This window comes from Fringilla coelebs, assembly GCF_963513975.1.
Source record: "Fringilla coelebs genome assembly, chromosome: 21".
NCBI classification, from domain to species: Eukaryota; Metazoa; Chordata; class Aves; order Passeriformes; family Fringillidae; genus Fringilla; species Fringilla coelebs.
In genome coordinates, this window is record NC_140047.1 from 11073888 (window position 1) to 11088642 (window position 14755).

The 14755-nt window shown below is 47.9% G+C and overlaps 1 protein-coding gene across 7 annotated transcripts in view; it reads right to left on the minus strand.

Moving 5' to 3' along the window:
* DENND1A (DENN domain containing 1A) overlaps window positions 1-14755 on the minus strand; it is a gene marked incomplete at its 3' end in the record, with an annotated part of 147731 nt that continues 132976 nt past the window's right edge. Inside the window, exons 20-25 of one of the 7 annotated variants that reach the window (XM_084219794.1) lie at window positions 14295-14351; window positions 9919-10007; window positions 6187-6315; window positions 3689-3944; window positions 1594-2836; window positions 1-1458 (exon numbers count right to left, since the gene is read on the minus strand). In XM_084219794.1, coding sequence (XP_084075920.1) covers window positions 1334-1458; window positions 1594-2836; window positions 3689-3944; window positions 6187-6315; window positions 9919-10007; window positions 14295-14351 — 1899 coding nt within the window. Of the gene's footprint in view, window positions 2837-3688; window positions 3945-6186; window positions 6316-9914; window positions 10008-14294; window positions 14355-14755 lie in introns of those variants that run through there. The other 6 variants (XM_084219793.1, XM_084219795.1, XM_084219796.1 and 3 more) reach the window with 6 other exon arrangements.

A 14755-nucleotide genomic window follows, 5' to 3' on the forward strand; every position in this document is an offset into this window, starting at 1 on the left:
TTAGACTTTAAATATTTTACTATTCAATACTAAACCCATCTGTCTTTCAACACAAAAAGAAAATACAAATCCAAGTGAATGGCTTGTCAGAGGAACAGCACTGTACAGAAACAGAATATTCCTGGAATACTGTGGTCTTCCCAAAACCGGCAGCATTTCAGATATTATTTTTCTTTTGTACTGCCCAGACTCGAACACAGAGACAGCCATTCCCATTCCCCAGAGTAAGAAAACTTCCAAGATAACATGAATAAAATAGATACATTGGAAATCAGATACAGCTTTACAAGAATTTCCCCATGTGTCCAAGATGATTTCCTTTATCAAAGGCTCAATGGTGATGCGATTCCCTCTGCAAGAGTGACAGGTTTTACACCAGAGTGTGCCCAGATACAAAACAAACCAAAAAAGCACCACTGAAGTGAAACAGAAATGATTAGAGACAGCAGCTGTCCTGGGGATGCTGAGGCTCCTGTGAAATGTCTGGAGAACACAGAGAGGGGGCTCAGAACACCCAGCTGAGCATCCCCTGCGCTCGGTGCCTCGCGGGGCCAGCCCGAGGCTCCAGCGGGGCCACAGAGCCCAGATCCCCCTCCTGGACACGCCCTGCCCTCAGCCTCTCAGCACACTGGCCTTCCCCTGCACTCAGGAGCTGGGAACCTTGATACCCCACATTTTTTCTCTTCTTTGTAATAATCAAGTAAGATATTGTTACATTCCATTCATATACTGCAATTTATAATATTGATAGATAATATTAAGATACACATATATAAGAACTCGGATACTCTTTATGGCCTCTATTTTCTGATGTATTTAACAAAAACAAAGTCAAAAAAATGAAAACAATTGCTGGTGTTTCCAGTTTCCCAACAGAGATGCAGGACCAATCCCTGAGCAGCTGCTCTGTGCTGTGGTTTCCAGGCCTGTAACAACTCTGCCCTGGCTGTTGGTGTTCGGGGTGGGGGGGAGTCAAAAGTGCCTACCAAGTCCATCTGACAGCACAGCTCCAGGACTGGCTGGGGTTCAACAAGCACAAACAGAAACCAACGGAGCAGTTCAGTGACTTATGGGCTGGTTTGCTGCACTTTGCATGTGGGAACAAAACGTTATTTCTCTGTGTAATGCCTGAAAAACTGACGCCCATTCCCAGAGGCAGGAATGAACCCCAGCAGAGTGGGCTGTGTCATGCTCCAGGTGTGCCAAGGACTGAAAATACAGGGAGGGAATAACTTGTGCATCAGTAGTGCTGCCTGAAAAGCTGTGTGTGGAAATCCCAACCCAACCCAACCCACCTCCCCTCACGCTTTGGTCAGTGCAGGGATCCCAGGGTTCAGTGGCGGGGAGTGAGAGAGCAGTGTCGGGGCTGGGACTGGGGGACTCTGACCTGTGGGCAAAAAGCTCTCGCGTTGAGTTGCAGCTCAGCGATGGTCCTGCGGCAGTCCTGGCTCAGCCTTCCTTAAAAGAAATGCTTGGTTTTATGCTGGCTCAAAAAAACCGAAAAAATCCCTCTGTCACTTCCAAAAGGACACTAAGGCCATGGGGCGCGTCACTCAAAGGTTTCCCATCGCTTTCTGAGCTGCTCCACCTTACCTGGTGTGGGTGACACGTCCTGCTTGGTCTTTTTTAACAGATCTTCAAATGGATCTTTTGTCTCCTCAGATTTTGAGGACAGTAACACTGACTCCAAGCCCTTGGCTGGCCTGGCAGGGACCAGAGGGGGTTCACTGGCCAGAAGAGCCAGGGCTTGTTTGGGATCTACTTTTGTGCTGGGCTGGCCCACCTGTAACGTCTGGGGTTTGGAGGGACCACCCAGACACGCTGGCTGGAGGGAGCTGGTGGGAGAAGGGCTGTGGCTCTGCAGGAGCAAGGAGCCAGCTGCTGGCACAGCTGGAGCCTGGCTGAACAGGTTTGGCATGGAGAGTGTGGCCATGGGGGGCTGAGGTCTCTGCGGTGGGTAGAAGCCAGCAGTGGGGGTTATGAAGCTGGAGCTGTACGCGTGACCTAAGGAGGGGGTAAAGGAGCCCCTCGGGGGTCTGACCAGGGACACCGGAAGGGCTCCTGGCAGTGTCTGGGTGAACGGATTGGGGGAGGGCTGTAGAAAAGGTGGCGGAGCCGGGGCGGGATAGCCAAGGGGCTGGGCAAACGCTGCAGCCGCAGGAGGCACAAAGTCACTGGGCAGGGCCCCGAAGGCGGGCGCGGGGGCCGAGCCCTGCGGTGCCCTGGCCGGCCAGGCCGTGGTTCTCAGCGGGTCCAGCAGGCTCAGCAGGAGCTCGCTCTCGTTACCGGCACCTTCCGCCTTCACCCGCACGGGCTGCAGCATCTCAGCGCTGCCGGCAGCACCGCACAGCAGCTGCGACGGGCGGGAGGAGCAATTCACAGACTGCTGCACTTCGGGCTTTAAGGACACATTCCCAGCCCCAAAGGGCTCTGGGATAAGATCTGAAACCAAGTGGCTGCGCCCATGAGGGGCGAGGATTTCCGCTGACCCGGCTGGAGCCTGGTGCTTGGAAGCCCTGGGTGCCGGTGGTGGTGGCACGATCCCCAGTTCTGGAGTTTTTCTTCCCTGGGGCCTAGGAATGGTGATGTTCCCTTGAATGGCAGGATTGGATTCATCCTTTTCTGCAGAAGCCAGACCACTGTCTCTGCTCTGGGGTGTCCTGGTGATGGGGGGCATGTTACCCAGGGCAGCCAAGGGTCTTTCTGTTGAGCTTTGGGAATATTTGGTGGGAATAGCCATATCATCATGGCCCATACTCCATAGCTTGTTGTAAGGGTGAGACAGTTTCATGCTTGGCACAATCCTGTTCCTCTCAGACACACCAAGATCCATTCTCTGCAAGAGAGCAGAACAAACATTAACTCTAAATGAGGTCCTCACAAGACAGAGCAGGAAGTGAGTTCAGGTTGCTGTGAGGGAAGAGGATCAATCCCCAGGCTGTCAGCAGTGCAGAGGGACGACAGTGTGTGGCCAGGAAGGACAGCCAGCACTCTGCAGCTCCAATTCCAGCTCTGCCGCCACGGGGTTGTTCAGCTGGGACATGTTGTACATCTGTCACAGCCCAGTAAGGAGCACACACCTGTGTCCAAGGCACAGAAGCTGAGAAGCCTTAATTGCTGCATGGAGTAAGTTGACAAATGAAATATCTGAATGTAAGACTAAAATCAATATTATTATAAAGTAGAAATGACATTTGCTTCTTTAATGTCAGATGAATATCTTGGAGTCCGCTTTAGTTTAACACTTTCTGAGCAAAGTTCCTTCACACACAATCCCGTTTCTTCAGAGGGTGATTGTTCAAATGATGCTTAGACCAAAACAGACAGATTTATAGAAAAAAAAGTTTGGAGGAGGTCTGAAAATTAACAACTATTCATTCTCACTGCCAACTATCAACTTCAAAGATAACTCTGTGTGATGGCCACTGGACAAACACATTCTGAGGAACAGGGCAAATATCCCCTCCTTTAGAAACAAAGGCTGCAGAGGAAACAGTTACTTATCACTGAGTCCTGTTTAAGCCATTTCTTAATTCAGAAATTAATTTTGAAACACGTAAGAAAATCCCTGGAAAACAGATTATGATGATGACAATGATGATGATTATTATTAGGATCTACCCAATAACATGAAAAAGATCCTCAGAATGAGCTCTGTGCCACCCCCAGGGCACAGGAAGCCCCCAACCTGGTATTCAAAGGAGCAGCGCTGCTCTGCCTCCTCCTTGGGTGTGCGCAGGTCCTCCAGGCTCTTGGCCTGGCTGAGGGGCTGGGGCTGGGCTTCTACTTCCAAGCTGGGGAAGATGTCTTCCAGGAGGTTGACTTCTGAGGCCTTGCTGGAGAGCAGAGGACTTGGGGGCAGAGGCTCTCTGGCTTTCTCTGGGCTGCCCATGTCCTCCCCATCGGCACTGTCCGACTCCTTCAGCGCCCGGTACGGCTGAGGCCTGGCACAGAACCAAAAATCACATTGCAAATTACCATATTTCTAATTCTTTGTTTTGGACACAATTTCCTAAGGAGCTGGATGAGTTACAAAATCTCCCCAGTGGCAAATATAGTTCAGAGAGTCCCCCATGCAAAGCAGGCTGTGAGCAGTGCCTGAGGGCAGGGGGACATGCAGAAGGGGACCTGGCACCCGAGGGTGCTCGGAAGGGCAAAAGCTGAGTGGGAGGCACTCAGAGGAAAGCTGTGGTCATGCAGGCACAGCCAGGCTGAGGAGGGAGCTCTCAGACCAGGGAGAGTGGGATACCAGCTCCCCACGCTGACTGTCTGGGCTCCCCTCAGGCTGGACACGGCCTCTGCACCCTGTGTTTGCAGGCTCTGACATCCTCCGGCTTCGAGCTAACTCAGCACACAACATAACTCAGTGTTTTCCTGCAATAATTGGGAACACTGTGCAGGTTCCAATGATTTCATTGGTGTCATCTTATCAAGAAACACCACAATCCATTATGGAGACACCTTCTTTACATTACCAGCCAAGGCTGAGTTAGCAGGATGCTTCTCTTGCACATACCTCAGCAAAAAATGGAACCAGCACATTTGCATTTTGGTGTGCGTACAGAGAACAGCAGCACAATGTGCATCCAATTAATAACAACAAGTGCCACACATGGCTGTGGGGATTGGCACTTGACTGGCAGCCAGTTGTACTGTGGCATTTAAACAAGCTTTCAATTAAAAGAAAATATTTGTGAGACCTGCAAAAACACATCCTATGGAAGAACCCTTCTCCCCTTTCCATATTTTATCATAATACATCTATATAGTGCAAATTCAGAGAGCCCAGCCTGCTTCCCTCCCCAGCACACACAAAGCAGGCACAGCCTGCAGCAGGACAGGGACAATGCAGGTACAGGGCAGACAGTGACAGCACACGGCCTCAGGGAAGTCTCACAGCACTCTGGGTCACACTGCAACCCGCCAAGGGATATCTGAAAACAAAACTGGTCTCTTCCACCCCAAACGGGAGTATGGAAACATTTTCTGGCCCTTTCCTACTGATCCTCCCCATCCCACCTGCCTGCAGTCAGATGTCTTCCCTGTCAGCCTCTGAACCTGCATCTGCAGCACACAATGGGATTTTAGCAGCTTCAGACCTCTCTGTCCCACTGGCAGCCTCCTTCTCCAGCCTGGCCCGCCCCAGCTGGGGCTGCTCAGCTGTGACTGGCATTGCCCATCTCCCTGCCCTGAACTGCCTGCCTGTGGCATCATGTGCATTTCTGAAGCAGCAGCTCACAGTACCCTGGCCCCTCTTCCAATAGGTTCTGGTCAAATCAGTGGTTGCATTGTTAAAGGAACGAGTGCAACTCATGCAATTTATCTACCTTTCATCCTCTAGAAATCCTCAAGCAGGCGAGGTTAGGAAACAACAAATCCTCTGCTGACATTCAGTGAGGGCTCAGCTCAGAGCTGCCTGCTGGGATTGGGATATTCAAATAGGCAGCAAGAGGGATTTAGTGCAGCTGAACCCACAGCTGGCAGGGCACCCCTCACCTCACATGGGCACCCTGGGCAGGCCATGCTCCTTCCCCTGCCACAGGCACTGGGCAGGGGCAGAACCCTCCAGCCACAGCATCAATGAACAGTTATGGCCCAGCTACCCAACACAGTCTTTCAAGACAGAGTTACAGAGCCTTGGGAAGGTACAAATTACAAATCCAAAAGCTGGATACAAATAGACCAAACAAACTTCCTGCTTCTTGTGAAATTGTCAGATTGGAGTCAATGGCCTCAGAGGACACCCGGAGGGATGTGATACCTGACAGACCAGACAGGCTGGGATCAAACAGGTTACGCTGGAAAAGGCTGGTAACTGCACTGGAACAAGGCTCACAGGACAACCCAAAAGCACAGTAACACCACACAAGAATGAATGGTGAAAGGTTTGGACAGGACGAGCAGCATGTTGGAACAAAGGACAAATGGAAGGGTGACATCCCACAGAGCTCGAGTCAATGGAAGCCCATAAGCTGTGTGGTGCTGCAGTGTTTCATGCAGGAGGATGCTTTTTCATGCTGCTCAACATCAAGACAAACAAGCAGGAGAAATGTTGGTCATTCATCAAGCACTGTACAGAGACCCCAGGAGCATTTCCAAAATCCCAGTACAGAAGCAGGTGCCCTGAGCAATGCAAACCCCCTGTTGGAAACTGGCATGAACACAGCAAGAGAGTAAAGGATAGACCATTCGAAAGGAGCAGAGAAGAAAAAGTTTTCAGAGAAGCCAGAGACAGGATCCTCTTCCTGCTGAAATTCATCATCAGAGGAGTCCTCAGAGAGGAAGACTGTATAGTGTCGCATGGGCTTTACGAGGCTGGGGAACAGGAAGAGAAAAGGAAGTTATCGAGTCACAGTGACAGCTCCTGAGGAGAGAAACCAGGGGCTCCAGAGACCCAGATCATCCTGACCCCGACTGACTGCACAGCAGAGCTCAGCAGGGAACACTGAGCTCTGCTACCCAGGCACAGAACACAGCCCCTGTGCCAAGGGCAGGGTGCCATGGGGTGCCCAAGGGAAGGGACTGCAGGCACCCCACAGCGCAGGGGACAATACAGAAACTCCCCTTTCCCCACCACGTTCCCTACAGAGCTGGGCACCTCTCTGTTCCTCAGACAGCTCTGCTCCTCAGGCTCTCTGAGCTCTGACAAACATTAGATCTCCCTCTCTGCTTTACAGACATTTAGTCTGATGCACAAGAGGAGCTGACTCTAGGGCACCAGGTCCTACTTGTATCTATTTTTCACATTTGAAACTGCTTCACTCTAGAATAAAACCTGTGCTGTCCAAGAATTGGTATGAAATGCAGTTTGTCAAGTAAGGTGTATATGCTCCTTTCCTCAGCATTAACTGAGAATCAGTTCTTAAAGATTAGGGCAGGAAAAGAGAAGTTGGATGCTGCAACCAACAGCCCAAGAGGGCCCAAGCTGCCACTGCCAATGAATGTTTACTCACAGTCAGGTCAGAGCTGATTAATAAAAAGTCTCTAAAAGGTGGCAGTGGCTGCAGCCAGTGGTGGTAAATCACAGTCTGCATTATTCCAGTTAAAGCCAGTGCATTGCTTTCTTTCCCCTCTCCTTCTGTAACAGGTGTCCAGGGGAAGGAGGTGGGGCCACTGTGGCCCCCAGGGCTGCCAGCGCTGCAGCCGCTCGGCAAATCCCGTGTCAGCCCCGGTGCTGCCCCGTGCCCGTGCCCCGGGGCTGCCAGCGCTGCAGCCGCTCGGCAAATCCCGAGTCAGCCCCGGCGCCGCGTGGACGGGACGCGCTCCACGGCGCCGGCAGCACGCGGAGCGCGGGCTCCGTTTTAATGAGGAAGATCTGCATCTGGGGAGCTTTTTTCATGTGTCAGGATGCATGGACAAATCAGCGGCACATCACGCTGGCCAAAAATGAAATGCTGACAAATGTAGATATTTCAAATTTAATTGACACCTAAATGTACTTGAGATAGAAAAAAAAAAACCCATATAGAAAATGGGAGTGCAGGATATGGGAATTAGTAAGGAGAATTCTGTAATAATTTTAAAGGATGCTCTGGTTATAAGAAAATTAGTTATTTTATTATGGTATTGCTTTTTCCTGAATATTGAGATTATGGTACAAAGGGGTGTATGGACTTGTCATTATTCTCCTAAAAAGGGCTCCGTAGACTTGAGGAAGAATTATTTTTTATTGACATAGTTTTTTAAAGAACAGCTAGACAAGAGCTCTAGGGAATTAAAGAGTTTGTCCCTCTTAGCCAGTAAAATGCAGAGAATGAGGGGTTTTGGATGCACGGGCTTTTTCTTGCCACTGTGAGATAGAAGGTTTGGGACTGAGGGCATTACCTGGCACCTGTGACCACAGCACAGACCCACGCTGGAATTCTTTCCTGCAGGAATTCCTTCCTGCAGATCCTGCACACTCAGCGTCAGAGCTCCTGCCGAGGCCATGGAAACCCTTCAGCAGCCCCGAGTGCTGTGCAGTGGGGCCCTGGGAGCCCGGCTGGCATTGCCCTTGGGCCTGTCCCCTCCCACACTGCCCCACCCAGCTCATCCCAAATCCCGGGCTCTGCCCGCTGGGGCACTCCGTGCCGGGTATGCAGAGCTCCTCTGGCGAGCCCCCGGGGCTGCTGCAGGGCCGCAGTGAGCTGTCCCAGCACCGGCTGCTCCCCCTGCTCTTGTAAACACACTGGTTTAACAAGAGACCTGAGCCATGATCTCGGGTGCTCTTTGCAGTCACTGCTCCTGAGCCCCTGTGCTTTAACTGAAGACTGATTAGAAAATGAGCACAGACATCCCCAAAGCAATGTGTTCCTTTTACACACATAAAAAGAATTAACTCATGTAACTAAAGGCATAAATTTCCTAACCTTCAATGCTACCGGGTAAAACAAGGGAAAATATATTTTTTGGTGTTTTCACTGATTCTAGTGTTACCCAAGAGAGAGAAAAGAGTGTGAGTTTTTTAAAGAGACAACACCTCTCTTGTTTCCATTTCAGAACACTTATACAAAGATTACTTATTACTGGGACAGAAAAAAGAAAGTTTGTGGGAAATATCATGAAAATTATGTATTTTGTGAAAGCAGCTGAGCTGTAAAGACTTACTAAAACTAGCAGCAATAAACTAGACCCAAATAAAATCATTAAAATACAATGTATTTCCAGCATTGGTACAATGTTTACCATTCGTGTTTATGTTTATCTGCTGTCTGATAGTGGCAGGAATTGAAGATACATTAGCAGAGAGCAACATTGGGGTGTCAACAGCTTTTGAACCCAAACATGCACAATCCCCCATAGGAACACACATAAATGTTAAATTGATTCAATTATCCTCCACCGAAATGCAGTGAGTCATCAGATTAAATATTAAAAAAATGCTTTTAGTTTAAAAATCCCCACAACCTCTGCGCAGGGCCAGCATGGCTCGTTGCAGGAGCTGCATCTGCTCCACAAGAGGGCAACCAAATTCCACTCTAAAGTGGACAAATATTCCTGTACAAGGGAGAAATCACCATTCAGTTTAGACCAAAGACAGAGTATGCCCCTACCCTGGCATAGCTGCAAAGAGCTACCCATGCACTGATGCCCCTCTAGTATGTTTGGGCTGTGCTAGCAAGTTCAGAACATCCACAGCTCAGAACATCCATTCCCTGGTCAGGGTCACCCCAGAGGGCTCATTGCTAATTCAACTCAAGCACTGTCAAGAATCTGCACCACACACCCTTTGTCATCTTTGCAAGGGGTAAGTGACATTAGTGACATTAGCGACATTAGCGAAAGTGCCTGAAAAAGCCTCCCCGAGGCAACAGAACATGCCTGTACTGGTATGCATAAGTGAGACACTGGAAACCAACACCTTTTGTCCAGGAGCAGTGGGCTGCAGCAGCACAGATGATTTGGAACATTCCTCCTTCACTGGCACAGCTAAAGGGGGGATAAATTTCCTGGTACTGCGCAAAGTGAAGCCCTACAAACCCTCACCACAGGACATCACAGTCCTGTTAGTGCACTCTAGAGGCAGACACAGCCCCTTCTGCCATCACTGTCAAATAAACAGTTCTGCATCCTCCAGCCACAGCCTGGCAAGAATATAGCATCTGCAAGGCTGTAACTTACAATTTCCTTGAAAGAAAAGTGCAAACCAAAACAACAAAGAAATTAACAAACCTCCAAAACCTGAAAACTACCACTGAAGAGGCTGATCAGAGTGTGCATAACTTGGCAAACCGCAATTTTTCCGTAAGCAAACTTCGGTTACTTGATTTTTCACACTTCCTCTACAATGTTCCAAAAATTTTTTTTAAAAAATCAGGTTTTTTCTTAGTTAAAATCTAACTTTGATCTGTAGTATTTTTAATGTCTCTTTTGGTGAGTCCCAGGTCTGAACACACTGTTTGATGCAAGTAGAGAGAAGCAGAGCAGCACAGTACTTACTGTTCTGGGCTGGGAACTGAGGTCCTCCGGCCCTCCACACCAATGTTGCTCTTGGGCCTCTTAACCACATGAGGTCTTGGGGGGCGAACCTGCGACATGCACAGAGACATCTCATCAAACACTGCCTCTGATCCAACAGACACGGACAACACATGGAGAACCACCAGTATCCTACAGGGATCTTCCATTGGGCCTTGCTTTGTCTTTTGGGCCACAACAATGTTAAACATGAGTGTGGATACATCAAAGAATCTAAAGGATGAATATAAACCACATGGCCCCATGACTGGCAAACCAAACATATATGCTTGTCGCTGTTTGCTATTTGCCCTGTCCTGTTTGGTACGGGCTGAATTTCAGAGAAAAGATTCCCTAAGAGTGAGCTTCGCCCTGAGCAGTTAGTGGTGAGAGAAAAGCTGGGAACGTCCATGTGCTCTGGACATTGCACTGGCAGCGGGGCTCAGCTCTGACACCACGACCCTTCTGGCCACTTGCTCCCAGGAACCCAACCTCTCAGGTGAGGACTTCTGTGCAAGAGTGGCAGGGAAGATGTGTACTTAGGATAAATGTTTTAACGTGAAAAACTCAGCTCATTCTTCACTAAAAATTTGCTTCCTTCCAGCAGCTCAACACACACCCTCACCAGCCATATTGTCATTATCACTCTTGGTATTAAGTCAGACTTCTGTTGTAAGTAAAATCCAAAGCTTTTCTGTGGAAGATGATGCTGCTGCCAATCATCTCACATACATATCCACCACCTTCTAATGTATGGAAGTTCAGCTCAATTTCTGACCAGGATCTCCACAAGCAAACGAGCTTTATTTCAAGGAAAGGAATAAGCTCAAAGTTTGTGTATGTGCCAGCTTACATTGCTGAGGAATCCTGTGCTGAACTTATCCCTGCAAGTCAAATGAGGGAATTTGTAGCATCAGGGCAGACTGTACACAGCAGCTTCATGTGTTTTGTTAAGAAAGTACAACTCTACCTGAAAAAGAGTCGGATCTGTTGCCTCAGCTCAACACTAATCTCACCAGAAATGGCCAAACACCCAAATAAAGTTGGGAATACAATTCAGCTCCTGACCTCCCAGAGCTTGTGCTCCCTTAAGAGGCACAAGAGAAAGGAGATGTTCATGGCCTACAGCCTGAGTGCCCTGGAGTGACTACGTAAGTTTTAAAAAACCTATTTGTTGGGGGAGGGGGACTTTCCAGGTTTGTTTTGGTTTTGTTTTTTAAATTTTTCTTCCCAGGTACAAAAACCTCAAATTCTCCTGCCACCAAAGCCACCAAACTGCATGTAGTGCTTCTGCCCTACACGCAGTATGCAGAAAATAGCAGCAGCATTATTGCATTGAATTTTCATTTCAAAGGAAATGGTGCACAGCAGATATGATGAAGAAATACAGAGTTGTATCGCCACTATTTCTTAGGAAAAAGGGCTTATGAAAAGGTCAGATGTTAAGGTCTTGGAGATCAGTCCCCACACAAGGCTGCTCCTCTATACAATAAAGACAGCTTAAGAATGTGAATTTATGGCAGGAATGGAAGGATTAAGTTTGTGGCAACTTCAACTGAACTTGCAACGTGGTGAAACATGGGGAAAAGAACAACAGAGCTAATTAGAGGAGCTGAGCTGTCAGAGCGCAGCAGAATGGCTCGGTGCCAACAAACAAAAGGAATGGGCTGGCAATCAGCAGGATCGATGAAGAATACTGCTTCATTAGGGCTGATAAAACACGGAGAGAGCGCAGAGAGGAGCGCGGGAGAGGGGGGCGACAGGCAGGAGGAACGGGAGAGGAGAGCGCCAAGGAGAGAGGGAAAGAGAGGAAGAAAGCAAAGCTGCTTAATTAAATGGGAGCTGGGAGCTGATGTGTAAAGCTGGCCTGTCAGCGTGCTGGGAACACTTTCACCTTTCGGGTGGGTGTGCTGCTGAGGAGGGAGAGAGGTGAGAGTTTGGGGTGGCTCCAGGGGCCCCCAGCCCAGTGCGGTGCAAGGTGACAAAGCTGAGCGGGATTTAGAGCATTGCTCCTGGGGAACTGCAGGGAAAAGGCAGGAATCAAGTCAATTCCTTGCTGGATTTTGAGTCTCACATAGCCACAGAGGCAAGGTTAAATGCTTATCAAATGCAAAATATCAAAGAAATCCAATTACGTGAGCACACAGCCAAAAGAAAAAAGGTAAACTTCCAGGACAGAAGGGTTGAATGCGCTTATTACTGTCTCCATCAACTTAATGCATAATTATTATATTTTAACTTTTTCTAATTGAATAAAGTTTCCAAACAACCACTATTAATACAAACAGACCTCCATTAATTAGAAGCAACAACCCTCTCTCTTTCATAATACCACTACCACTTATTTCCAAAGCAGCAGAATGCAAAGAACATCTCTGTTCTGCTTCCTTAACCTTTCTTTGGTCTGTGTTTTTGGCTTTATTATCAGCAATTACTCATATTGCAAGCACTAGTGCCCATGTATTCCTCCTTGCAGCACAAAGTATTTCTCAGGAATTCTGGTATTATGTGGCCATGGCTGGAAGAGCAGAGGGACCTGGTCACCCCCTTTAGTGCTTGCGTACAAGGCCAGGATAAATCACTTGCTGATACCCACCTCTGTAGGAGCTGCCAAGCCCAAGAGGGAAAAAGCAGCCCACAAATAGTATTATTTACACATACAGAAATGTGTTGCAACTACCAAAAGCCAAATAACAGTTCTAAACAACAACAAATTTATGTATATTTGATACAAGCATATTTTTGGGATTGATTATAATAATTTACATTTATCTTGAATTTCCCCTGTTCTTTCTGTTCCACTTACTGACACAGCCAGAGGAATGCAACAGGAGCTTTCATTATTACATTTCCAACCTTTTATCAATCACATTGGGAGCAAAGACAGTTAAACCAACCATGTTACAGCGAGGACTATTAATACCCTACAGCTGGGAGATTAAACCATCTTAACAAGATCTCCACATAATAAATGACTCTATTTGAACAATACAGTTCAGCAACTTTGGTATACAGGAATCACAACATGCCCCCTCACACCTGTCAAATATGGAACTCAAGGGCATGGGAACACTACAGGAAGCCCACAGGACATAGAAAGTCTGATCCTAGTGAAACACATCTGGGACGGTGTCCCATGCCCATTGTATTTAAAAGAACACACATAATCATAGTCAATGCTATTTCTTAAACACAGAAAACAGAAATTTTCAAGGGAAAAAATCCATAAAAATGACTCTATTAAGCTAAACACCCAGAGTTAAAAAGACGGAGCAGAAACACATGCCACTGAAATGTCACACAGGAACATGCACCAGAGATCAAAAGTTAAAACACACACCCAGTTGCACTTGTTAACCAGTTACCTGCTCATCCAAAACACATTTTAACAAGTTTTAGCAAGATCAGATTTGAAAACTTGCATCTCTCTCTTTCGTATGCATGTATGTGTATGGATAAGGAAGCAAGAAGTAAGATGATCTGGGGGGGGGAACTATATTCATAAAACTGAATATAATCCTGAATATACATAAATATCTTCCAATGCCGTGCCAAAAACCAACACCCCCCCTAAACTGATACTTCTTGCCTTTGCTTTTAAAAACAAATAAACATCTGGTGCAGACCCAGCAGGGTGTCCAGTTTTACTGCCATCCTGCATAGCCCATAGGTAAAAACTGTCCTACAGCGAGTGTTTTTGGGGAAAAACTGTTGAGATAAGGTATCCCTACCTAACATGTACAGGCACTGCACTGCCAGTAATTTCTTTGCAGTTCTTCCATGGAGGAGTCCCTTTCTCTGGCCAACCTGCTGGGCCTTCTTTTACACCATGGAATTACCCAGTGTAGGTCATCCATAACATGGCACCAATGTTCTACCACCAAAGATCAACCTCGCTTGCTTCAAGACTATTCATACATGGAGAAAAATTAGGCATCTCAAATTAATTAAAAGCATAACTTGCAGAGAATAAATATTATGTCTTCAGACTTCTGCTTCCTTTCAGATTTGAGTTCAGTGCAAGTCTTCAAAAGCTCACTGGCTAAAAACTTCCACCAGCCAGTCTAGCAGGGCTTTTTGTGTAAGAAACCACCGCAAAAGTCAAACCAGAGGTGGCCAGAGCAGCCCCAGTTACCTGCAGAGCTGCCCGAGAGCTGCAGGGCTCGCCAGAGAAAAGCAGAACAACCGCGGGTCCCAGGGCTGTGCCGCAGCAGAGAGAAGGCAGTTTAGGAGCATAATTCACACATGGCTTCTGTGCAGAGCTTGACAATCCAAACTACCAGGGTTTAGTAGTGCTACAAAGAGCGTAACTCAGGCAGTGTTAAGCTGTGGCAGTGAAACAATCCCCAGCTACTCACGGGCCTGGAGGAGCGCTGGATCTTTGGGGGCGGCGGCCGAGGCGGGCGGAGTCTGTGCTGCTGCAGCAAAGTGGAGACTAAATTAAAGTCACCTGCATGGAAACACTTCTGATGTCCTGGCAAAAGCAGCATGAGCATGTGACAGCACGTGATTTACCTTCATACTCACCTCACAAAACACCATTTTTCTAACTTTGTTTTTCCAAAGCAGTGACAAACCCCATGGCCTACGATGTGCCCTGACAGCACAGGTACCCACGCCGGGCTGGACTCAGCTCCTGCCACACCAAAGGCAGCAGGGACAGCACCAGACAGCCAAAATGGACCGGCACAACAAAGATGTCCAGGGCGGATTCTTGGACCTCGAGGTCCAAGCGTTCTAGGCTACATTTATGCAAATGGAAACCAGGATACTCAAAACCACTTTCACTAAAATCTTGAGTGATTTTAGTGCTTGTGAA